The following is a 24,447-nucleotide window of genomic DNA, read 5'->3' as shown; positions in this document are numbered from 1 at the left end:
GAAGAGAGGGAGGGCTGGCTCATTCCTTCAGAGCTGCTGTAGTAACCAGGAAAGTACTCAGAGGTAACATCAGGTGATGGTAGTGTTTTCCTCTTGGGCAGATGCCATTTTCTGTGAACCGACTATTACCACACCCACTAATTTCTCCCACTAGATTTAAACCTCAGCTCTAGAGAAAATACACAGTTCCACTGACAGTGAGTCAGTGGTCAATAGCCAGAGATATTCTTCTCCCAGTGAAAGACAATGCCTATTCCCCTCTAAAAAGAAATGAGTCTAAACGGAGAGTTTTTATACCCTTTTTACCTTTAAGACCAGCTAGTTTTGCCTTTATTTAGGCTAACAAAAAGTGCTAGTTTGGAAAAAGCCATTTTTTAGTAGTATCTTAACTCTCAATATTTACGACTGTAACTGTTACTGAGTACCATTTTTACAAAGAAGTAAAAAGATTTCTTACTTGTTGTCCCTGAAGACATCCATTAAGAAATTTTGATTAATAGTTGGAAACATCTCAAAAAGTTGCTTCTCCTTTAGTTTAGCAGCACAGTCTTTTCTAGCTGTAGAAGGAACACGATTCTACCCAGAAGACAAAAGAAATATATTACAAGTTCTCGATTAAAACAAAATACAGTAAAGGTGGAGCCAATCTAACTTTACCATTATTTGTTACGATTTAAAAAGTATCTACTCAGTATGCACCCACAGCAATGACAACATGCCATATCAGCCTGCCACACTGATCAGCATAAAGTACGGACAGGTGACTTGTATTATACGCCACTGCAGTACTCTGCAGTCTTTTGAAGTAATGCAGCTGGAGCTCCCTCATAACTTGGACAAAGTAAAAGAAGAAGTTTTTAGGAGGGATTTAAGTTTTGGAATTTATTCCCTGCTAGTCCATCTAGTCCAGTGCTAAGCTTGTGCAAAGTCCACCTCTTTTCTCTATACTGAGGGCCAGGGTTTGAAACAACACTTTATTATTAAGCAGCATAAACAATTTTGGTCTGGTGTATCTGAAGCTGTGTCTGTAATAACTATTCTAATTTGTGAAGTCATCTGAGAAGATGACATAATTATAGCTTAGAATAAATTGGACTGATCATTCAAATTATTTAAGATTTTTTTTAAAAAAGGAAAAAAGTGGTCAAAATACAGTCAAGCTCCATTAATCGAAATTGAAAATAAAGCTGTGGACATGACAGTAGTTGTTATCAGTAGGGCACATACATGCAGTTCAAAGAAAGAATCCACAAGCCATTTTCAAAGTACAGGCTAATGCATCCAACTTTCTACACCAGTTCAAAGCTCTTCTACTTTAGGACAGCTGCTTATCGGAGACTTTTACAAATAAGAACGCCTGTTCTGAACATCGGTGGGGCAGTAGAGGGAAGTATCGGGCACAAGCCAAACAGGCAGGGTATGGGAACTCTGTGTGGAAAACAAAGAACTAGTAAAAGTCTATTAAAGATTTACTGTTTTCTGAGAAGTGGGTACAGAGACTTGTTTGAGATTAACCTCCAGTACTTATTTTAATGTCTCATCTCTTAGGAATGTTATGGGCTCTCCTTACAAAAAAAAATATTAAAACCAATTCAGTACACTTCTAAACAAACAAGGCATGAAACCAACTAAGAACTTTTTTTTGGAATTGCAGTCACAATAAAAAGCATGGAAGATCACACTGATCTTTGGTTTTAGCTGAGCAATCAAAAAACAATTCAACCAAACACAAATGCTAACCTGCATAGTGAAATGCAGCACAGTCTGTTTGTGAAACAATCAAAAGGACCATCAACCACAAGCAAACTCCTGTATCACAGTAATCAACAATACTAACTGGCATGCATTTGTCTCACAAATTCAAGCTGTTATTAGCAGCACAGGGTTGAGTCACCAAATAAGACATACTCTATTTCACTAACAGTAATCAATCTAAACAACAATAACAAACTGGTGCTATCCATACCAGGTCCTGTCTCTCCTGCATCGCCATTTCTTCAGAAATTATTTGCCTGAGAGAAACTTTCTGAATCTGAGCATTCCAATGATCCATAAACGGAAAAACGTCTGATGCTGCTGGGGTTTTCGTCTGTATATCATCAGATGTGTCTGCAGCCCAGCTCGTTTTTTTCTTCTGTATTTTACTGTCTGCATTCTGAGATAACAGCGCTTCTGAGTCATCTGTATCTATCTGCTGAATCACTGTAGGACATTCAAAAGCAATAAAAGTAGGGTGACAAAACATTTATTAGCATATATATACATGTAATGCCAAAATAATTAAGACAAGTTCTTCAACCTATACAGTTTGAGTTTTGTTAAAACAAGATTATTAATGCTAAAACAGAAACCAACACATTGCTTTCACCTTCTTCACTTCCATTTTCCAAAGACTGTCTGATCATCTTTATCTATTTTGTGAAACAAAACGATCAGACTTCCTCACCAAATTTTCAAGTGCTAAGACATTCCTTACAGCTGTAAACTACCTTGCACATACATTAAGTGGGGGGGTGTTTGCCTTCATAAAAGAATCATTGACTCATATTATGTTTACCTGCCTTTCTTCTACAACTTAAGGACAGATGCTAAACAGTCTGGTTCTGTGCCTCTACGAGTTAATGGCAACAGCACTGTTTGGTCACTGAGTGAAGAGTTTGCACCCACATTGCAATCCAAATCTGCAGTGGGGTTCTGCCATAGAGGGTCATTTCTTCTGGGAGCCGAATGAAAACCAGACTGCGAAAGATGTTAACACTTTTTGAACAAGGCCTCCACCTTCCTGCTAAAATAATCTCTGACAAGACCAACATGTGAATGTTGTATTCTTGACCTCCCTTATTCACCTGCAGAAATCTTACTCTGCTAGTAATTTCCTGCCTGCTCCTTTTCTTGCCACAAAGATTACAGAAGTCCTACCAAACAGCTGTCTGCTTCAGCTAGAGCTTCTCTTAAATTTTCTGAATGACACAAAATTATAGGCTTTATCTGGAACTAGTGAGTCTGCTTATAATTAACTTCCCTCCCCTCCCCCACACCTCCATAAGAGATTGGTAAATGGATCCAAAGGCAATAAAGTTTAGCTTAATAAATAAGTCCACAATTTTTCAACAGATGGAGTATTTGCAACCTTAAGTTTCAAATAATTAAATATTTTTATAATGGAAAATTAAGTATTTTTACAATTAAGAGAAATACACAACATACCTTCTGCAGACAACTTACATGATTCATCTCTCCTCTGACGCTTCTAAATAAAAACAGTAAAATCATGAACGTTGTACGTTTTGAATTTTGCAGGAAAACTTTGCAAATGTTAGCATCTAATTAAAGCAGTTTCAAAATAAGGTCTCACAGCACTTCTCAAAGATTAAATATTTTAAAAGAAATATATTTAGGAAAAATAATTATGAAGTGAAATATGTAACGTAGAATTATGCCAGATTAAAACACATCAAACCAGAGAAATGTGCCCCGCTGCTAAGACTTCATAGCCTTAATTATATAAACCAAACAAAAATTTTGCCAAAAGGCATTCCAAATTTCAGAAAGCTGTGAAGGGAAGGAACACAGGTTAGAGAACTCATCTCAATTACTGCACACGGAGATGTTTTGTATAGAGAATAATTCATAAACTAATTCTTTTTACAGGTTAAAAAAACAATAAGGATTTTTGGCCAGTGGAATTTTTCATCAATCTTGTAGTGAAATTGTGCACTACGATCCCTCTTTTTAAAGAATCTTGTTTCCAAGATGAGGCACTCATGACATCCCTTAAAATGTCTTTCAATAGCTCCAATGTTTACAACATACCGATATATTCCACACATTTTACAAACTACTATTATATTTTATCATTGTTCTTGCAAAGATAACACCTTTAGACCAAGACATACAGAGACAAATGGTCTGACAAAATACAGGCATGCCACACCATATCATAAGCAAGAAATCTACTGACCAGAATAGATTCTTTCCATTTTTCATGAATCACTTTTGCCAAATTCAGATCAATATGAACCACACAATCCTCAACAGTTAGTGATCCTTGTGGAACAAAGAGAATATATTCATTAAAAGCATTCTATAAAACTGATGTAAGCAATTAAAGTACAGTAGCCTAGACTCATTAATTTTAACTCTGGAGATTCTACATAAACTTGTCATGCGTGAAAAAAAAATTCTGAACAAAAAAAGCATTCTACAGAAATTGTTTTTGGGTGTTCAGATGCTCCGAAAACATAGGAAAGAAACAAGTTAACATTAACCGTATATTCTTGAAATATGACTACCTGGATGACTGTATTTTTCCTCCAGTTTTCTGTTTTTCTAGCAGACCCTTCTTTTACAAAGCCATTGTTAATTGAAAACAACAGGTTCATCCACAAACTTGTGATTCCCCCTATTCCATTGCAATCCACACGGCAACTGCTTTCCTTTACAACATACCCACCATAGCCCAACAACAGTCACATCCCTCCTTTCCAACACACAGACTCAGAGAAACAAACTCCAAGCATCCCCCTAACTCTAAAGGAAAGGGCAAAAATTATGATGGTATCATAATAAAAGCTCTTTTTCCTAAAAAGGGTGTTTCTCACCCTTTCAAAAATAAAAAAAGCAAGAAGTATGTACACATCAAATAAAAATATAGGGCATATTTCAGACACAATATAACACTTTCCTGCTATAAAACCCACACTTTTCTTGAGGAGGTAGGCATGTAAGGCAAAGAGGCCTGCAATCAAACCCACCAATAAGTCAGGTATCCACGGTTTCACCTCAAGTAATCTTCAAGATGAAAGATGGAAACAAGAAAAAAAGGGAAAAGTGTGGGGAAAAATAGAAAAAACATCAAGCTGTATATTCCTTCTATTTTCTTTTTTCCTTTTTCTATTATTCTTTAACTTCTGAGATGCATATTCAAGCTGCTTATGGCTTCCTTAACCATAATTTGGCAGCAGACTGGTCTGTTGTCATCTTTTAAGTATACAGCCACACTTCATCTCCCTTAACCATTCATTTTCTTGTTCCCCAGCTTAACTGATGCCAAAAGGTTTTTTCCCCTTTCTTCTTTCCTAATCAGCCACAATTGGCATATTCCTTATTACATAAATATCTCTTCAGAGTTTGACTATAAGCTCAAAGGCCTGTTGCTCAGAATGCAATTAAGTCAACATATCTTCTTTTTATTTTGAAGTATGTGCATGTACAAAAAGACAAAGGCAGAAGGTAGCACTACTGCACTTATATTTTATGCCATGTTCAATTTCACTTCTGCCTTTACAGCAACAACCAAGAATACCATAAAGAATTATGAGAATCTATTCCCTAAAAATCAAGCATGAAGGGAAAAAAGCACAGGCAAAGAAAGAAAGGCTTCCTACCCAAGTAAGTTTTTTTTCATAAAAACATGTATATAACTACATCATACCTGCATCAATGCCAACAGGTCCAAATATCTCTTTCAGCTGGAGTGCCAGTTCAGGAGGCAGTGTTAGTTCTAGGCAATCTATACTTAAGGCTGTATGTGATGCTGGTATAGGGCTTTGTCTCTTGGCTTTAGTTGCAGCCCAACTTGGAGTTTCAATTTCTTCTTTATCACATATCTCCCTGGAACTCTCCTGAGTTTCTTTATCAGTCTCCAGTTCTTTATTGCTTCTAGGACCAACCAGAGGTGCACAATCCATTTCCAGTAACAAACCAGTCCCTTTGGAATTTTCTGCATTGCTTTCTGAAGGGTTATTGTCACTTTCATTATTTAATTCAAATTTTAAATTGGTAGAAGTTGTGTTAGGATCAAGAGGCAAACCTGCATCAAGTTGTGAAAGTGATGGCTTATTTTCAAGAGGACTCTCACTCTCTCCCTTTTGCTTTCCTGAAATGGACAGCTCAATGACACCTGCTGCTGAGTTGCTCGTGTCAGTTCTAGGGGCTGAATCCACAGAATTTTTCAGTTCCGCTGAATTATCCAATGAGGTTGCAGTGAATGAGTCAGATGCACCAGCACTTGTCACAGTTGTCTTGGTAGCCCTACTTTCTGCAGTGCTGAGTGATGAGTTCTTGCCTTCTGAAACCTCAAAGCTATCACCAGTCCCAAGTACTTGTGGGGTTTGCTTGCAGTCTTTGAGATTCTCATCATCATTTGTACCTGCCTTGAAATCAAGGTCTGCAACCACTGGCTCAGCTTCACTTACCTGAAAGCATTCAGTATCAACAGCTTTACGTAACTTTTCATCAGAGTCTAACAGCAGACCTGTGGCCCAGTCTATGTCTTTGTTACATCTTTCATACAGATCTTTCAGAGCTTCAAATGAAACAGACTCAAAGAGCTTACAGAGCGTATCTAGTTCTTCAGACTCATCAATATTGATAAGCTCACTTTCCTCCACGAATGTACTTTTATCATACGTAACTCGATAGGGTATTTTTTCCTGGGAATCTGAGGCATTATCTATGTCTTTGGGTTTGAAACCATCTAGCCTGCCATGCAACACTTTTGCTGTCTCAGGAAAAAGCATTTTATTTTCTAATCTCCACAGGAGAGCAAAGTCCTGCGATTCAGTCTGTGAATGGCTACTTTTTTGCCTACGTAAGTTTGTGTCCTGTTTTTCTTCTGCCGCATCAAGTTTAGACAAGTGGTCCTCTTCTCTGGGATGTGGCAAGCTGCTGTTTGTAAAAGTGAGGGCTAATTTGTGATGTTTCCTTGTTCTCTTACTTTCCTGGGTTTTTTCCTCACTTACTGTTTCACTAGCTACTCTTTCCTCTTGGTGCATAGGCAAACTCCTTGTATCTTGTTGCTCTTCAGTGTTCACAGGTGACCCATGAATCACATGAACAGTTTCAAGAGCATTCATATTAATGTCACCTTCAGTATTTCTATCTTCATCAGACTGATTTAAATGTGTCTTTCTCATTCTCCTTGACCTTTGTTGTCTCTGTTCTAATGAGGCTGAGACAGGCCAATGTCCTAACATTCGCAATTCTGGTGTAACTTTATCTGAACTAACAGAGTCACAGCTATAGGGCAGATTTTCTTCCTCATGTCCTTTCTCAACAGTACATGTCTTAGGGAGGCTTACTTGCTCTTTACCTATCTCAGAATGCTGCTGACTGGGAGTTTCACCTCCCTTATCACTCTTCAGAGGAGATTTTTCTAGTCTTCTAGATCTTTTGACTCTCTGTCCCATTGTTTGTTCCACAGGCCAGTCACCCAGGAAGTTTAGTAGTTCTGGTTTTCCTGATGTGTCAAAAGCCAAACTGCTTGGTTCCACTGTGTTAGTAGTTTGTGTTGGTTCTGGTTCCATACATATTTTGCCCGACTGTTCAGCTGCAGTTTGAACTTTGAGAATGTTGTTATCACTGTGTTCCTCAGCTCCACCTGTGTGTAAGTTCACAGTCTCTTCAACTGGGATCACATCAACCTCATCCATTTCTGTTTCAGTATTTTTTTCTGGTTTTAATCCCTTTTCTTCTTTCTTCTCCAAGGGCAGCTCTTTTTTGATGCAATCTGATAAATTAACTTCCAAGTCATCTTGAACAGTGCTGTTCTCAGAATTATGTTCCACTGAGTTGTTTTCCATTTCTTTTTCCTCTTTCTGAAAATGCTCAGGATCAGAACTACTTTCTAATGTTACAGAAGTACTGGGAGAAGTTTTATCAACTTCAGCTAACTCAAAAGGCTCCACCTCAGAAGCAAAACATTCTTCTTCCTTTACATCAGAATGTCCCTCTCTCTTTCTGAAAGACAAATTGGAATGAAAAATAAACCCATTTCAAACCTTCTTAAAGCATTTGTCCACATTTTTAACTCCAGTTAGAGAACTAGAGAGTTTAATCTCATTACTTCTAGTTACTTCTAGTGAGAGAAAAACAAATTTATGACTTAGCTGTAACTCCAACACACCTCAATAAAAAAAGGAGAGAAGATGAACTTTCTTTGGTAAGTATCCCTTCTTACTAGAGCAAAGGGCTAAGAACACTTTCTCTGGAATCAATCTCCCCCCTCATCCCATTTCCAGGGTTTTGTATGAAGGCCGTCTGCTGCCAGACATTTCCTCATTCAGATCAGCAAGTCTGGTAAATATACTTCTATCTAATGACTGCTGCTCTCTCCTGTTGGCTTGATGCTAAAGACACTCTAGACATTAACTAGGAGAGAATGTGCCTTTTCTTGTCAAACCGTTTTTCACAATCAACTACGTTCCATTAATTATCATTTCAAATACATCACACATGCAAAACCCAAATGAAATAGTAACTGAAATAAAATCTGACTTCCTATGTGCCCTAGTTTTGGCCAGAACCCGGAGGTTATTCTATACTACCTCATGTCTTGGCTGAAGCAGGAAGGGGAAGAGGAAGGGGGAGCGAACGAGCAGCGTGTGGTTTGGGAGAGTCTCAGTGGGAGCACTGAACTGGGGAGTACCACTCCTGAGCCACAACACTGCATTACAATACACAGCACGATCCAGACTGGCAACTACAAAACAGTTGTGGATACAACCAACGGAAACCTAGACAAGTTTAAATTGAAGACTGAAGAGCAAGTAGGTAACCTGTTACTACTGCACAAAGAATCCACCTTCAACCACAAAGATATAATCTAGTATCAACATAGAAATTTGGAAACAGTAATTTGCTTTTATTTGGGACTACATTCTTTTAAAAAGCAACTTATAGATTTTAGTGCTTTGTATCCATAACACACATCCAACAACACATTTCTAAAACAACAGAAAGTAAGTTAAGATTGGCTTCTTGAAAAGTAACACAGCCATAATGGGAGGCTTTCAAAAGCATTGGAAAGTTGACTAGATCCCTTGACTGCTCATTTCTGAAGATCCTGAAATTCTTAAAAATTAAGAAAACTATGTAGGGATTTTTTTGTTACTTAACTATCTTTTTTAATGCATTCACCGTCTGACACTATTACCCAGGTTTTGTTTCTAAGAAGCTAAAAGGCTAAATATTTAGCCTTTTATTTGATGCTACAAAGCCAGTGAAAGAATCTAACCTTTGGCTTTCCTCCTGACAAGGATCTTCACTCCAACCAGCAGCTTCTGATTTGTCTGGAACTGAAGAATCCAATATTGTTCTAACAGTAAGGCAGCGCTCATACCGTTCCAACATTCTTATGATCTTTTCTTTAGACACACCATGAATGTTTCTCCTATGAATTGAAAACAAAAAAAAAAAAAAGAAAAAAGAAAAAAAAAAAGAAGAGACATCTCAGTTTTGTGTAGTACAATGACAGAAGAGAATAATTTAATAATAATGTAATAATAATTTAATACATTTATAGCAAGACTAACCAAAGAATTCAGGGAGCCAGAAGAGAAGCTCTGAAACAGCAATTCTTTCTGAATCAGTGCACTACGGAGTTCCAAACAGGATACATCAGAAAAATTGCTGCTCCACTTCTCCACCCCATCTGGTCTCCCTGTACTGCAGTTGGATGTTTTGCATAATACTAAAATCTAAGTGTTCCTAATGTATCTTCTTCAAGTAAGTTTCAGAAAACACACTGTATCAGATCCTGACAGCGACGCAGGATATTTAACTGGGTACAGAAGGCTTCTGAATTCAGTCTTCTTTCTTTGATTTTGCTAAACTAAGAACTCGTTGAGCCTTGAAGAAAACCTATTTACCTATTATTCCTGACACCCTTTGGCCAGAAACTTTCACTAACTCTGTTAAGCACCAATTAGCACTGTGTTCTGCTGCAGTTCCACCTAGAACAAGTGAATCCTGCTAAGCATAGTGAAACAGAAATTGAAAATACAGAAGAAAAGGTTTGACTTTTATTTTAAGAAGGAAAATAATCTACCTTACCTCACTTAAAAAGCAGCCAACCTTAAACTAAACATGCAAATTCAGATGACAACAGATACTATAAAAGCACAAAATAACTTCTGTTGAAAGGGACAACTGGAAGTCACATACTTCAGTCTCCTACTCAGAGGAAGTACAGCCAGATCAGGTTGCCCAGAGCTTTGTCATGTCCGATTCTGAATATCCAAAATGACTGAAAGTCTACAAGCTCCCTGGGCAAACTCTTGCAGTTCCTAACCACCTTCAAAGTAAATGCTGGGTTTTTTTCTTTTATATAATCAAAAGTTCCAACGTGATGATGTTTGTCTTGTCCTATCCCTGCACAATTCTTTTTAATCTTCTCTATAACCTTTCAAAAGGTAGCTGAAAACAACAGTATCATTCTTCTTCAATTATCTCTTCTTAAGCCTGAATAAACTACTCTTGCTCAGTTCTGTATCACATGCAAATTTGATACGAGTGCACTCTGTCCCAGCATCCAAGTCATAAAAAGGACATTAAATAGCTGCAGTCCTTCCCCAGAGGGACATAAACCTTCACTTTGGACAGTGATCATAACATTTGAACCTGGCATCTAGCCAATTTTCTCATTCTATTTTCCTGTGTTTTATTATTCACTTATGTAGAGTTTATGTCTTGCCTATTTCAGTCCTACGTAATAAAAGGTCCTGCTAAAGAAGAGCTAAGCAACAATGATGATGCACAGAGGTTTGTCTCTCTCAGGCCATGAGGTATTGATTGCCCTAAATTCAGAGACAGAAGAAACACTTCAACTAAAGCAACAGACCGGGATGCAAAACCAGCCCCAGCCTGACATAATTTTTGCAACCTCAGGAACCCAAAGGAGCAGTCACTATACTTTAAATGCAAAGAACTCTAATAATGAAAATGTCACAATGTCTATTGCTAACAGCACCTTTTGCACGTAACTAAAGTGACAAAAGATCTTGTAATACATACGAAAGTCCGCAAAATATCATCAAAAAAACCAAACTCAGAAGCTACTTATTATCACAAAAATTTTGACAGATATCTTGCTACTTCACTAGCCGTTGTAATAAGCGATACCTTTTTTAAAATCATAGCTTATACTGTCTCATATATTATTTTCCTTTACATTCTTACCTTTCAAGTTCTTTTGGTTTGAACTTCCACCATGTGTCTGGTTCTCGGAACATTACTTTGTATTTGAACTGCTGAGCCTGAGTAAAAGAGACACAAAACAGAACAAGCCACATCACCCATTTCTTATTTCTATGACAAAGCACACAATATGCATAGCTTGCTTCTTCAAAGCTGTTTTTTGTACTTTTTGATACCTATTAAGCATTTGGAATAACATTTTTGTTCAGTGTTTAATTTAGTTTATATAAACTGAGATTTTTTAAAACATGTATATGTATCTCTTACTGTAAAATTAAATATGTGTGCCATGATGTGTCTTCTCTGTAGAGTATCTGCTCAAAAGCTGTCAGTTATATGTACTACACTCTCTGCTGTGTTTCTTTAACAGGTAAGGAGAAGTCCCAGACCTACATTATAATACTTTTTCCAACATATTATTTCAGTTAATCAGAACCAATTTCATGAAATAATGCTGCTCTAACTACCAACCAATATGGTCAATGATCAATAGCAAAATACGCTCTAGACTCTGAAAGTGCTGATGCCCATTTAGAAACTATTAAGTGAAAAGCTGTGATCACTTCAACAAAAAGTATTAAGTAAATCTGCAGAACTTCAAGCAAGCTAGCAATATTTGGTAACTCTAGCCTCCAACTGGTATGGGCCTCTATGTCATATTTAGGATGAAGCTGAATTTTTGAGTTTCACGAAGCATCACACATCACTCATTCATTAGTGTTGATTACATTTTTTAAATAGTTTCTAATATAACTGATCATATAGAAGAGGAACAAAATTCTGTTTGCTCAACAGTATTAACTTTTGGCTCCAAGGACAAAAAACTTGGCTTTGGCTTTTGGTAACTAGGCCAGGTTAATGCTCAGATACCCACACAACATGACACTGGGTAACATGATTCCATGCAACACTTTTTTTTTTTTCTCCAGACTTCCTTCTGGAATAGCAGCTAGACTGAGACAGACATTCCCATTTTAAAACATATGTTGTTGCCATGCCAAGCCAATAATCTCTTCACATTGGTCAAACTGTAATACTAACCAGAGTAACATAAGGCTTCATCTCCCATGCTTGTATGTTTGTGTTGTCTATTATTATAGGAGAGATTCTCATTTCAAATGCTTCTTTGGCTGAAAAATATACATGTACAAAACAGTGTGATACAATTAATTTCATTACAATAGGATGAACATAATATTAATACTCATTCTCTGAATTTGTTATATTTTTACATAGATAATCCATAATGATTAACCACTGTGTGAAGAACTCTTGCCATAGCTTGATCTCTTTCAAGGCCCTCTATTTCAGAAATCCCCCCCTCACATGTAAAGCTACTGAGGTATGGCATTAGCTTTTGAATTAATGTATGTATGATAATCAAGGAATGAAAATGCAGATGTAAAATGCACCAAGATGACTAATCAATCAGTAAATTAAACTAAAAAAACTACATGATCACCTTAAAGTGGACTTCTTTGTTGCATACAAAATTCTTGGCTTTATAACAGTCTTAAGATTAGTCCACTCTGTTAACTGTATAAAATATGAAAAACCGAAAGAATTATTGTAATTTAAATACACAGTAATGAAATGTATAGAATCACTAGCTTTGAGACACAGCACCATGTTTCTGTAGCCATGTTACAATGTGTCTGAACAATCACAGTTCTTGCTGAATCCCACATTTATTAATTCATTTCTCCACTGGTAGGAATTTGACAGCAGAAAAGGGATCATGGTTCAAATTTAGCAAGTAAAAGCTTAAAAAGAATTGTTCTATGGTGAGTTTAGCACAAGTCACTGTCAAAAAAAACCCCACCTGATTTTGAAAAGGGGAAAAAAATCATTTATTCTATTCTGCATTTTGTTTAAATTCAACAACAATTTAGTGTACAAGAGAAAAAAAAGATAATGAAGAGCAGGAAGTTATCTGTGTATTATCTGGGAGATGGTGTAGGTAACCACTCCAGAAATGGGTCACTACCCAAAATACATACCATGATAAAACCTGAGGACAAAACATACTCTTAACAAAGACACTGGCATTTCTAATTGCAAAACACACAATGAACAGATGACTTCTGAGTTTATGCACATATTCTTTTTCCATACATATTAAAAACTACTTCAGTGGTGGCATAAATGCATATCACGTAACACAGGCATTACAAGACAGGCAGATTTTTAAACAGCACACAAGCACTGAACTGTACATTATTTGTATCTCACCTCGTTTCCTGTTCCAGTCATGTGCTTCCCCTAAGCAATCAGGATCATAATGGTATTGTCCATGTTTGTAAAAGTAATCATCAGTACTGAGAATGATTCCACCTGGATTATCCTCAAGCAAATTCCTGTGAAAGATCAAGAAATAAACAGCTTTTTCCCCTTCTCGTCCCAGGCTCCAATATCTACTACCATACATACTTTTTTTTAGTCTCTTGCACAAAACCAAAATTATTTAGAATGGAAGCAGCATATTTAGGTAAGAGAAAATAAAAATCAACCTCCAAGCAAATATGATCTATAATAATTTCCCTCCTTTTTTTCCAAAGGCTGAAGATTATCTAGAGGAGAGACCTGATATAGTTTCCCTTTTTTTATACAAAACAAGGGAGGTATTTTTCCATCTACATGTAGTGACATACCTTCTCACTGACAAATACCCTGTTTTAGTCGCATCAAGTGTTTCAGGTGTCAGTCAAAGGAGTCAAAGTTCAGTTTAGACTTTTAGAGAGTAAGGAAAGAAATCAAGAATTCCCCCCAAGAAGCTTCACATATACAAAAGAAGTCACACAGTGAAAGGGGAATTTCTGCCTGTAAAGAGCTGGCATATTTCCATTAATGTTATTCAGAGGAAACAGTAGAAATGAACTGCGACTGAATACAGCAGACCTAACACTACAGCAATGATGCTCTGCTGACAAACTCCTTTGTTCAGTGATAGAAGTTAAAGCTCATCACTCCTATTTCAATTTCCACTAGAGGTCAAGGACCTGCAAGCAGCTCAGCTCTTAGCAATTATTATTACTCATTACACTGCATGTACTGTGTACCTGGCAATTTGGGTTTACACTAACTATTTACAAGTGTCAGAAAATTCTCTGCCTGTGCTAAATCCTGTACATGATTAATTTTTTTAGAAGCTCACAATATAAATGTTCTACCTTGCCAAATATGATTTTCCTGATCCTGGAACACCTCTGAGAAGAACAAGTACTTGACCTATAAGATGCATCTTTTTTCTCATCATGTGACAAACACGTGGTTGCTGTGCTTGCGAGAGGCTCAATTTTGAGTTTCTATCTTGATTTCCCCATACCTTCAGAGAAGGGTTGCCATCCCAGGCATTTGCAACCACTGGGGAGGAAAGAAAAAGTCCTTTTTCCGAAGTTCTACAGTCAGAAATAGGTCTCCACTGCCCTGGACTGGCAGCCACAGGAATTACAAAGCTGTGACTTCCACTGGATGGATAAAACACAGGAGCCATGAGATTCCAGTGTTGCTGAGATTGACCTGATGGTGTAGAAAAATTTAATTTATAACCCTGCTGAGTTTGCTGAGTATCTGCAGGTTTTTGTGTTTTGAAACTGGATGTTTCAGGAGAGATATATGCCTCTGGAAGAGAAGCAGTCTGGTAGCTGCTAAAGGCAGTCACTGCATCTTCATGTTGCTCCATGCACCTTGAATTAGAATCTCCTGTAACAGCTACTCCAAGTTCCATAGATCTTTGGGAGGACCCACCAAAAGCAGCAGTCACACTACTTTGATCTAGAACAGTATCTTGTGTCTGATCAGAATTTTCACATGATATTTCTCCATTTGATTGTTTATATACTTCTGAAGCTACATCATGTTCAGCATGTATTTCCAACAAATCAGGATCTTCCAGTATCTGTGCAAAAGTGTCTGATGCAGATGGTGAGCTTGTCTGGATGCTCAGCTGCCTCACTGGCAGCTGGGAACAGCAGAAGTTTTCTAAAACCTCATTATTTGTCTCTGCTTGCTGTGGAAAAAGTAGGACGTTGCAAACCGAATCAGATTTTTCCCACTCGGGAAATTCGGTAAAACCATCATGTTCCACAGGGTGCTCATGTACTATTTGGTCATTTGCAGAATTAGGCAATTCATTGCTCAAACTGTAACTCTGAAAGGCAGTTTCTATTAAGGAATTCAGTTCTTCAGTCAGCTGCATACCAGGTGACAGAATAGTTTCTATTGCTGCTCCAGAATTACTATGTGCTGCAGTACTTCCCCCCATTCTTCCATTTGCAACAGATCTTTGCTGATTTACAAGAGGTAATGATGATGATGCTAAATCAAAACCCAAGGTTTTTGAAGATGCTACTCCTTTGGCGTGGGTGGACAGCTCTAGAAGATGATCCATAGCATTTTCTACTGTTGGGTAAGATAAACAGAATACAGCATGGTCAGCTAATGACATACATGCAATTTTTTTACTTGAAAAGCATTTATTACAACTAAAGAAACAACCAAAAACAGTTCAGCAATTCATCTTTAAACATAGCTTCTGAAACTCCCTTGATCCATTTCTCATTAGAAGTAAGGGCAGAACTCAATACAGACATATTGAAAAATAACAACCTAGTAAACTTAAAAATTACTAAGGAAATACTGTCTAATACTAATTTTAACTGGAAAAGATATCAGAACTGCATGTTTAAATGGATACTTATTTCTAATCTATCTCATATAGGTGAAATAGTGTAAAATGAACAAAAAACTCTACAAAGGATGAGAGATAGAAGTATGCAAAGTATGTTCACTAGGGCCCACTTAAAAATGTCCTATCTAATAGAGCCTGAAAAATCCAGTATCTGCATTAATTCTTCGTAAAGCCACTAAATGGAGCAGAGGGTACCAGGGATCAACTTGAAAAAAATGAAAAGCTGGCAGAAACATCATCTGAGCCCTAAAGCTAAGCTTGTTTTCCTCAAAGACAGTGTACCAAAAAATTCATTTAAGTATGACTCTGTCTGCACGTATTAAACAAAACCTTTGTCATCCTTCCAGCTTCTCTACTGCATGAAAACAACTTATTAGCACTCAAACATGCTAACTTTCCCATTTTTAAACTACTGTTAACAGTACAAGACTATGAACTCTACCTGTTTACTGAATTCTCCAATAAGCTTTAGATAAAACTGTTACGATGATAAAGGTGAATCTTATTAAGAGTTTGAAGCATGAATCAGTAATTCCATCAAATTTAATTTCAAAATGAGCAACAATCGTAACAGCACTTCCACATTTGTTATGAAGTTATAAACTCTGTACAATTTAGGCAATAAAAAGAGTCCTTTTAATGGCTACCTAGCTTTCATACATATAAAAAAATGCCAAAATCTACCTTCTTCGCAAATATTCTTACAATAATCTCAATTAATCACACCTGATCATATGAATACAGATTGGTTAAAATGCTCCATATATGGCTTATTCCCTGACAAGTAACTCCTCAGACACTGCTATCCAGTACCTCATGCGGTACTTTTATCATAAGCAAGTGAACTTGCATATAGAAGAATTTTAAAACCACAAAAGAATGGGAGGGACTGGGCATAAATATGAAAATAGTCTGCCAGCAGAGGTGGATATGTAGGTCAGCAGAATGCAGAGAAAGAAACACAGTTCAAGCAAGCCTGCAGAGAAGTCAATACGGCAAACAGAATTTATCCTGCAGAAACTAATCCTCAGTGGACACGACAAGATGACAATGCAAAATAAAAGTGAAACAAAAGCTCAGTTCAAGTATTTAAGGAAAAGCAAATGCTGCCAGGGCCATATACGGCATACCATCAAAAAATTGTGATCTAGAACATAAAATACCCTCCTGCAGAAACAGCTTAGGTATCTTGCAGATATGGCACAGAAACTAATTGGAAAAACCAGATTCTCCTCACAACTCCACCACTGCCTGCTCTGTGTCACAGAACAATCCACTCTAAACAGCACCTCCATGTATGGAGCACACTTCTCCATTTACCAGCCTCACAGAAACATTGTTAAACTTGGAGAATCTTACATGGTTGTAAAATTTCAAAATGTTATTACTCACCTACTCATTAAACTCACAAATATGCTTGCAACACCCACACCAACTTTCCTGGAGTTACACTAGTTAAGAACTATCTGCACATGAAACAAAACTTACTGTCAGCTGTACATTATTTACCTTTAAAATCACATTCAGACAGAACCATATAAACCACACTAGGATCTAGGTCAGAAAACATCTCTGACATGTTATTGAAGAGCTCTTCCTTATTGACATAATGCAGTGCTTGTGCCACTAAGTGGCTTGGGTCCCCTTGGGATACAGCAACAGCAGCAGTTCCGTCAGAATTGCCATTCTTCTGAGAAGGACTCCCACCAGTTTTCCTTTTCCGTGGCATTTTGTTTTCTAATACCCAGCGTGCTTTTGTTCTGGTTTGTTCACATGGGGCTGACAGCACCAAGCTTAAAAATCACAAAAAAAGCTCTCCTGACTGGGGTAGACCAAACAGAAATAGGAGACCTGGAATAAAAAAGAAACAACAAAATTTTAATAAAATACACAACCACATTTTTATGTCTTCTATTTAGATAGCTGAAAGATAAAAAAAAAACCCAGAAGCATACAGGAAAGCATTTTCTAGATGTCTGTCTTTTATCTTTTCAAATGGCTGACAGCTAGAGCAGCCTTATTTTCCAGTTAACTAGACACTGAATCTGCATCTGGAAGAGAGGACAAATAAAATGTAGCTTAAAAGAGAAATCCAGAAAGGTAAAGTTTGCAGTGCCAGGCAGCCAGTTCACAAATAATTCTCTGCTACTGATGACCAGTTAACATTATGGACCATTGACATTCTGTTAACATTCAAAAAGGACTCCTCTTACAAAAGTACTGGAAGACATTAACAGTTGCCAAATCTTCCAAGTCTTTCATGACTTCCCCCCATCCACAATATTTTAAGAATAAACAGGAGTTCTTCAGTGTTCAAACACTGGCAGAGAGGTTGTGGAGTCTGCAACCCCACATATTCTCAAAACCTGGCCAAACAGCCCTGCTTGAACCGGGCTGTTTCGGAGCTTGGGTAACCTACTTCAGGCACTCCTGCGTGACTTGATTGCTGGGTTGAACCAAGTGACATCCAGAAGTGCCTCAGCCTGTGTGGAGTTTTTTTTAATTGTTAAAAACATTTTACAGCTGTATAAACCATAAAGCAAGAAGAGGCTTCTGTCCAGAAGTGTCCACACTTATGCCATGAAGCCTTTGAATACATTGAGTTGAAACATTATGCCACTTACAATAACTGCATTAATCTTTTAGAGAATTAATACTGCATTAATCTTGTAGAGAAAAGGAAAGCAATTATTAATTGAAATACAGGCATGGAGTGGGGCATGGTCTCCCTTTTTTCCTTATATCAATATCAAAGCTCTGTTGAGTTCTAGTGATGATCATAATAAACCAAATTATATTTCTTACAAATAATTATTCAGAAGACTAGAAAACCTTAGTAAGGCTCAGAAATCTGGAATTAATTACAGCAAAGAGTCACTATTTACCAATAACAGTTACTGAGCAGGCCATAAAATACCTGTTTTTACGTAAAACAGGTATTGTGCCAGTGATGATCAATTCAACGTGTGCAGATAGATCAATGGCAGCACTTCCATTTTCACTTACTCCTTCCCTCCCTGGATCACTGGCACACAAATGACAATGCCAGATTGGTGCCAGATTCAAACAGCACTTCTCCATTATCCTCTATCAATCTCTTCCAGCAAGCAAGAGATGGAACATTCAGCAGAATGTGGATTGTTATGTTCTCAAGTCATAGAAATTTATGAAAGCAAATCAGACAACTCTAGGATCCCAGGAGTTTCTATCATGTGTATATGGACTTTAAACAGACAAACGAGACGGATGTCTGAAACAATGAAGAGGTCAAGGAAGTCTGAAATGCATGACTATGAAAACAATACACAGGAAAAGGAAGAAGCAGACTTCCAAAAATAAAGGAGAAAACATAGTGGAAAATGCAGACTGACAAGTGCAGCTGGTTTTTTCTTCACACTTATTTTGGTTCACCTCTCTGATTAGCCATCCTTACATCATTCTTTACTGTCATGAAGTATTATCCAACAATCAAAATAAAAGTTACAGCAAGTCTTGTTTTTCAAACTTCGGTATCTAATTGATTCATCCTCTAGCCAGTAGAAAAGGTTGTCCTAACTTAAACAATGTTGACAGTGCTAAAAACTGTGATTGTTCCTCAGTAAAAGAGGTTCAGTGACAAAGGAAAAATCCTGCAAGAGAGAAAAGTTGTTCATGCACCTTGACATTACCGTGCAGCAATAGACTTTAAGCAGAACACTTCGAGTGTTGTCAGTGTTTGAATCCAGCTCTCTTATAATGATCAATCCTGTAAGGACATGCTGAAATATGTGGTCTGACTGCAAGTCCTATTACACATAACATCTCAAGTATAGGAAGAGAAGCAAACAGGTAGTATTCAAGAGGAGGCAGAACACACATAACACTGGAAGAAAAATACTAAATGACTGTCATATTCATAATAATAAAAAAAGTATTCACAAAACTCTTTAAATCAAAGAGATTGCATTAGGAAACCATCAGCAGTAAATGTAAGTTTTCCAAGTCATTACAAGGCGTTATTTTTTAAGCAAACAGACCAGAGAAGTATTCTAACCAATACTCAATGTTTACTAAAGACATTAAGCAGCGTAAGACTTCTGGTTTAACTGTGACCAAGTTCAAATGGCAAATTTGAATCAGTATTACTTCTCTTCATTTTTTTAAGGACAGAGGAAGTCTCCAGCCTTGACACAATGCAGGAGTCAAACAATATGAACAAAGCTGCCCGATCCGTATATGTTTTTAAATTTCTCTGAATACTTTAAGGTAGTTAACTCCATACATATAAAAGACGTTGATTTGGTTTTGGTTGGTTGGGGGTGGTGACAGCTTTTTAGTTTAGTTTGCTTTTGGGGTTTTTGAACAATTTCTTAATTTCAAACTATATAAAATATTTATCACATAATGTCCACGAGAATCTTCTCGCTTTAAAAAAAAAACCAAACCAACACATGTACATTTATACTTACGTGCTGGGACTGGAAAAAATCTCTATTTGTAATACATATAAAATAGCAATGGCATAGAACTTACATTTTTAGCTTCACTGAGTTGCCCCACAGTATGTCCTTTCTCATCTTTCCAAAACCACCACTGATGGCATATTTAATAAAGATCTGCTGTTAAAAACTATAATACGCTCTTCTGTCAGGAAACCATACTTTCTAACATACAGATTGGATGTCAGCAGAAGTGGATGTGTCCTCCTGACAAAGGAATAACCAGAATACAAATCAAAATTTGTATTTTGCTTACTTTAAGCAAAGTTTTAACACTGAGTAATACATTTAATTGGTTTGAGTAGATTAAGCACAGCTAACATCTTAAATAAGTACCCAACATATCAAGCTAAGCACAACTGTAAATTTTCCTAAGAACACCTACTTGATTTCAGTTTTAGATGATTTCCTACCTAAAAAAGCTGACTTCATCAGGTAAAGAAATAACACAGCAGCAGAATTAGTTAGAAATAAACATAAATTTCCTCACTTGTCATTCCACTTGGTTCTTCACCACAGTTCTTAACCATCTTGAAAAGGTCTACATATCCATCCATGATTCATTCCATCATGTGGGAAATTACGCAAATAAAACCTGGTACATCAAAATAAGATTATGTTACTTACACCACTTATTTGTAATGCTCTACTGATGCTAAAGAACTGCACTTCCGTTCATCAAACCATCTGCCAACTCCTAATCCATTGTGTACATACCAAAGATGTTAGTTCTACTCAGTGTGACTTAATTCCAGTGTACATATTAACCTACAGCTCACTCTCCACAAGTCTTGTGCTTCCAAACAAACTTAAATCCCAAACAACCAGCAATAAAACCACCAAACAAAATAAAACAACAACAACGAAAACCCCCCCACAAAAAAACACCAAAACCAAAAGGAACATGTACACCTAAATTACGTAAAGAATTTGGAACAACTATTCTGTCACATTCCTAACATGACAAGTTGATGGTTCAAATAATCTTCAAAAGAAATGGAGATACCCATCTCACATTTTACATCTAACCTCATTCCACTGCTCCAAAGCATTAAAAACTGTCAAAACATACAAACCACACTTCACTTAAGCAAGAACTTGATAGTGAGAAACCAAATTTACAAAATAAAGGACATGCTGCAGACATAGAAAATTATTCACCTGAAAAAAAGTGACTTCAGAAAAACCATGCCAGAAAAACCTGAAAAGCCATTCAATGATTTTAGAGAACAACCTTTTAAAGGTCATTTCCACATTTGTTCATTTGCACTTTGAGGTTTCCTGAACAGAGGAAAACAAGTATTTAAATACAAGCACAAGAGGAAAAGCAGCCAATGAAATCAAACTGAGACCAATTCATTTGACTTTCTAGCTGCATTTATAAAACAAGAAGCTTTTCTTTTTTGGACAATGTTTGAGTCCCCCTTCTAAAAACCAGAAGGTAAAAAAGGAAATGTCTTCTAGCAGATTTTTCTTAGTAAGTGTAGGAGTAGCAAAGGAGATGGTTTGGGAGCCTTTTGCATTCTTCCATTTCTGCCAGCAGTCAACAATGAACAGGGCACTTTGTTATTCAAAGTGAAAATCTATAGCCAGCTAAAGACAGTGCTTCTGGAAATACTTCAAGGATCTCTTCTACTCTTTCCTTCTTCCACTCCATGTTATTCCTACTGGTTGCTCCAAGGTCTTGTACTAGTTCAACAGCTTTAACACAGGTCCTCCTTTTTCATATCAAATTCAGCTGAAGTGCAAAACACTGACAAATAGGTCTGATTCCTAATTAACTTGCATATGGTTGCTTTATTCAATCTGTTCTGCCAGGATTTTTTTCCACTTTTGTGATTTTTAAGTCTGGCCCAGGTCATACAGACACTTTTGAAGCTGCTGCAAAAAGTAAGTATTCCTTTGAGTACAAAACAAAAACTTCATCCAACTACACACACCGCTCAAGAGCACAAAACCAGCACAAATTCATCTGAAGTAGATGCTTATGAAGCAAACACAACCTGCAGGAAGAAGAGAGCCCTGTTTGCTAGGAAGGACTCAAAAGCTGTTCTGCACATGCCATGTCAGGAGGAGAAGTCAACCTGCAGTGGCAGTCAGCTAGTGCTTGACAGGTGACAGAAGCTGTCAAACTCCACATCACGGAGTTTCCTTTCAAGCCACGAAGCTGATCTTGCTAGAGGCCCTCCACAGAGCACAAGCTCCCAGAAACGGACAGGCAAATCTGCTGGATGTACATGATTAAAGCAGTGATGCAGGAGGAGGAAAGCCACCAGTGAGTGCATTCTCCACCACCAGGTCTGCTTGAAAGGAACTACTTTTGTAGCCACCTTCCTTTTGCTGTGTGCTGAAGGACAAAGCTTGGATTTTGGCAAAAAAACCCAAGAGGACATAGTATTATGAAGACTGTGATATGCAGCATGATAAACTAGAAAAAAAATAAACAACCAGCTTTTCTCCTTGTTTAGGTGGAAAGGTTGTTGCTTGGGTGTTTTCTGGTTTTTTGTTTGTTTTTGTTTGGGGGGTTTTGGTTTTTTTTTTGTTTTGCATTTGTGGGCTTTTTTCAGAACAGTATCTGCAAAATGTCTTTCCACCTCTAGGGGAGTTTAGAGATATTTGATCCTTTAATAGCTTCCCTCCTACATCCTTCTCCCATACAACTCACAGCCCTCTAAAGCATGCTGAAGAAAGGGTTTCCCATGGCAAATTCAGCTTTGAGGAGAGACCTTCCAGGATGCAGAGCTCTTGGGCTACCTGGGCTGTCCCCCAGTGAAGACTCCACACAGCCCAGCTGTGTTGCTGTGACCTATGCCCGACCTCCAGAGCAATGCCGCAGGCTGAAACGAAGATGAAACTTGTGGTAATGCTGAAGCTTCTGCAATTCCACACCTAACATTAGTACTACTGCTTAAGACTTTATTCATACTCCGCATTATAAATCACAGAGAGGTATTTGGAAAGAGGAAAGAAAAGTCCGGCAGTTCTGGAGCTGCAACTTGCCCACACCATGCTTCCAGAGACTACTCAAAACTCAGCCTTACTCAATTCTGACAGGCAGTATAACTGACAGCTAATTAATGCCCGACTGACACTTTTAGAGTAGCAGAGCCTCTGTGACGAAAAACAAAGGCAGCAACTTCTTAAAATTAAAGGACTATTATTTTTAATGGAGTTCTTCTGCATGTGAATTTAACTCTGTAAACATTCCTGAAATAATAATTTGACTATGTCAGCCACTTAGCACAGACTACAGATCAGTACACAGGTAGGAGTGAAAGACGAGACTGCGCAACACCTCAGACCAACAACCCCCTAAGTCCCTAATGCAACATTTTTATATTCCCTCTGTATCAGTGGCTTCCCCAGATGAAATGCATTAATCTTAAAGTTTTTTTTTTTTTTAAAGTGCAAACAAGGCAACAAGAAATAGAGGGCAACTCCACAGCTAAAACGAAACAAAAACCAAGACACAGTAAGAAAAAGCCTATTAAAAAATAAAATACAGGATTTTAAGATGTGCTCTGATGCTGTTAAATTTCCCTCACTAGCTCTTCACATAGTCTAGAGGAACCCAAAACTGCTAACACGTGCTGCAACCATGTGACACTGGTTGTGACACAGCAAGCCCTGTCCTAGTCAGGGTGACTGTGCCGGGAAGAATGAGGGTTAAAACTTTCAACGTTAGAAGCCTATACCATATTTAACTTTTCTGCCTTTCTGTAATTTTCTCCGTTTATATTTCAATCGCTGGCTCTCAAATCACAACTAAAGACAAATTATCTAAAATTTTGCTCCTTTTGGAGTTCTTTTGCTTAAGTTCTATATGAGTTATTCTCAACTTTTCACTGAAAGGTTCTACTGCAAGACTAAGATACAGACTAAACTTTGTCAAGGCACTGTATAAAACAGCATTTAAGTATCTCTTAACAGTCACACCATCCTTAGTCTTTCAGTACAGGAGTTAAGAAAAGTACTAGTAAATATGTACTTTTTTGCCCGCTTTTGAAGTCAGGCTCCTCCAAAGCCCCAGTGACCTTATGGTACTTGATCAACAAAACTGCAAATCCTGTCCAAAGAACGAAGAGATACTATGCCTCAGGAGATCACAAACAACCTCACGATAAACACGTTTCAGCGGTTCTCGGCTGTTAAGAACGAACAAGCTCTTAGAGTACTTAGAATCTTTTGACTTCATTCTGAACGGGGCGAATTTATCTCGCGGGGCTCTATTCTTCACGAGATGAAGCTCACGAGCACTCCACACTGTCTGCTGCAGGGCAGGCGGCCGAAGCATTTCCACCG

The 24,447-nt window shown here is 37.5% G+C and overlaps 1 protein-coding gene across 5 annotated transcripts in view; it reads right to left on the bottom strand.

Annotated features, from left to right (window-relative positions):
• N4BP2 (NEDD4 binding protein 2) overlaps positions 1 to 24,441 on the bottom strand; it is a 35,039-nt gene extending 10,598 nt beyond the window's left edge. For 3 of the 5 annotated variants that reach the window (XM_017744510.1, XM_017744507.1, XM_017744509.1), the window contains exons 1-13: positions 20,636 to 24,441; positions 20,180 to 20,352; positions 17,177 to 17,518; positions 14,148 to 15,378; positions 13,210 to 13,334; positions 12,019 to 12,107; positions 10,960 to 11,036; positions 9,017 to 9,172; positions 5,435 to 7,740; positions 3,962 to 4,047; positions 3,208 to 3,250; positions 1,967 to 2,202; positions 458 to 576 (exon numbers count right to left, since the gene is read on the bottom strand). In XM_017744510.1, coding sequence (XP_017599999.1) covers positions 458 to 576; positions 1,967 to 2,202; positions 3,208 to 3,250; positions 3,962 to 4,047; positions 5,435 to 7,740; positions 9,017 to 9,172; positions 10,960 to 11,036; positions 12,019 to 12,107; positions 13,210 to 13,334; positions 14,148 to 15,378; positions 17,177 to 17,396 — 4,688 coding nt within the window. In that variant the 5' untranslated portion in view covers positions 17,397 to 17,518; positions 20,180 to 20,352; positions 20,636 to 24,441. The remainder of the gene's footprint in view (positions 1 to 457; positions 577 to 1,966; positions 2,203 to 3,207; positions 3,251 to 3,961; positions 4,048 to 5,434; positions 7,741 to 9,016; positions 9,173 to 10,959; positions 11,037 to 12,018; positions 12,108 to 13,209; positions 13,335 to 14,147; positions 15,379 to 17,176; positions 17,519 to 20,179; positions 20,353 to 20,635) is intronic. The other 2 variants (XM_017744505.1, XM_017744506.1) reach the window with 2 other exon arrangements.
• Between the last annotated feature and the right edge of the window lie 6 nt (positions 24,442 to 24,447).

This window comes from Corvus brachyrhynchos, unplaced genomic scaffold (genome assembly GCF_000691975.1).
Source record: "Corvus brachyrhynchos isolate BGI_N302 unplaced genomic scaffold, ASM69197v1 scaffold17, whole genome shotgun sequence".
Lineage (NCBI taxonomy): Eukaryota > Metazoa > Chordata > Aves > Passeriformes > Corvidae > Corvus > Corvus brachyrhynchos.
This window is presented reverse-complemented; position numbering and strand designations above follow the sequence as displayed.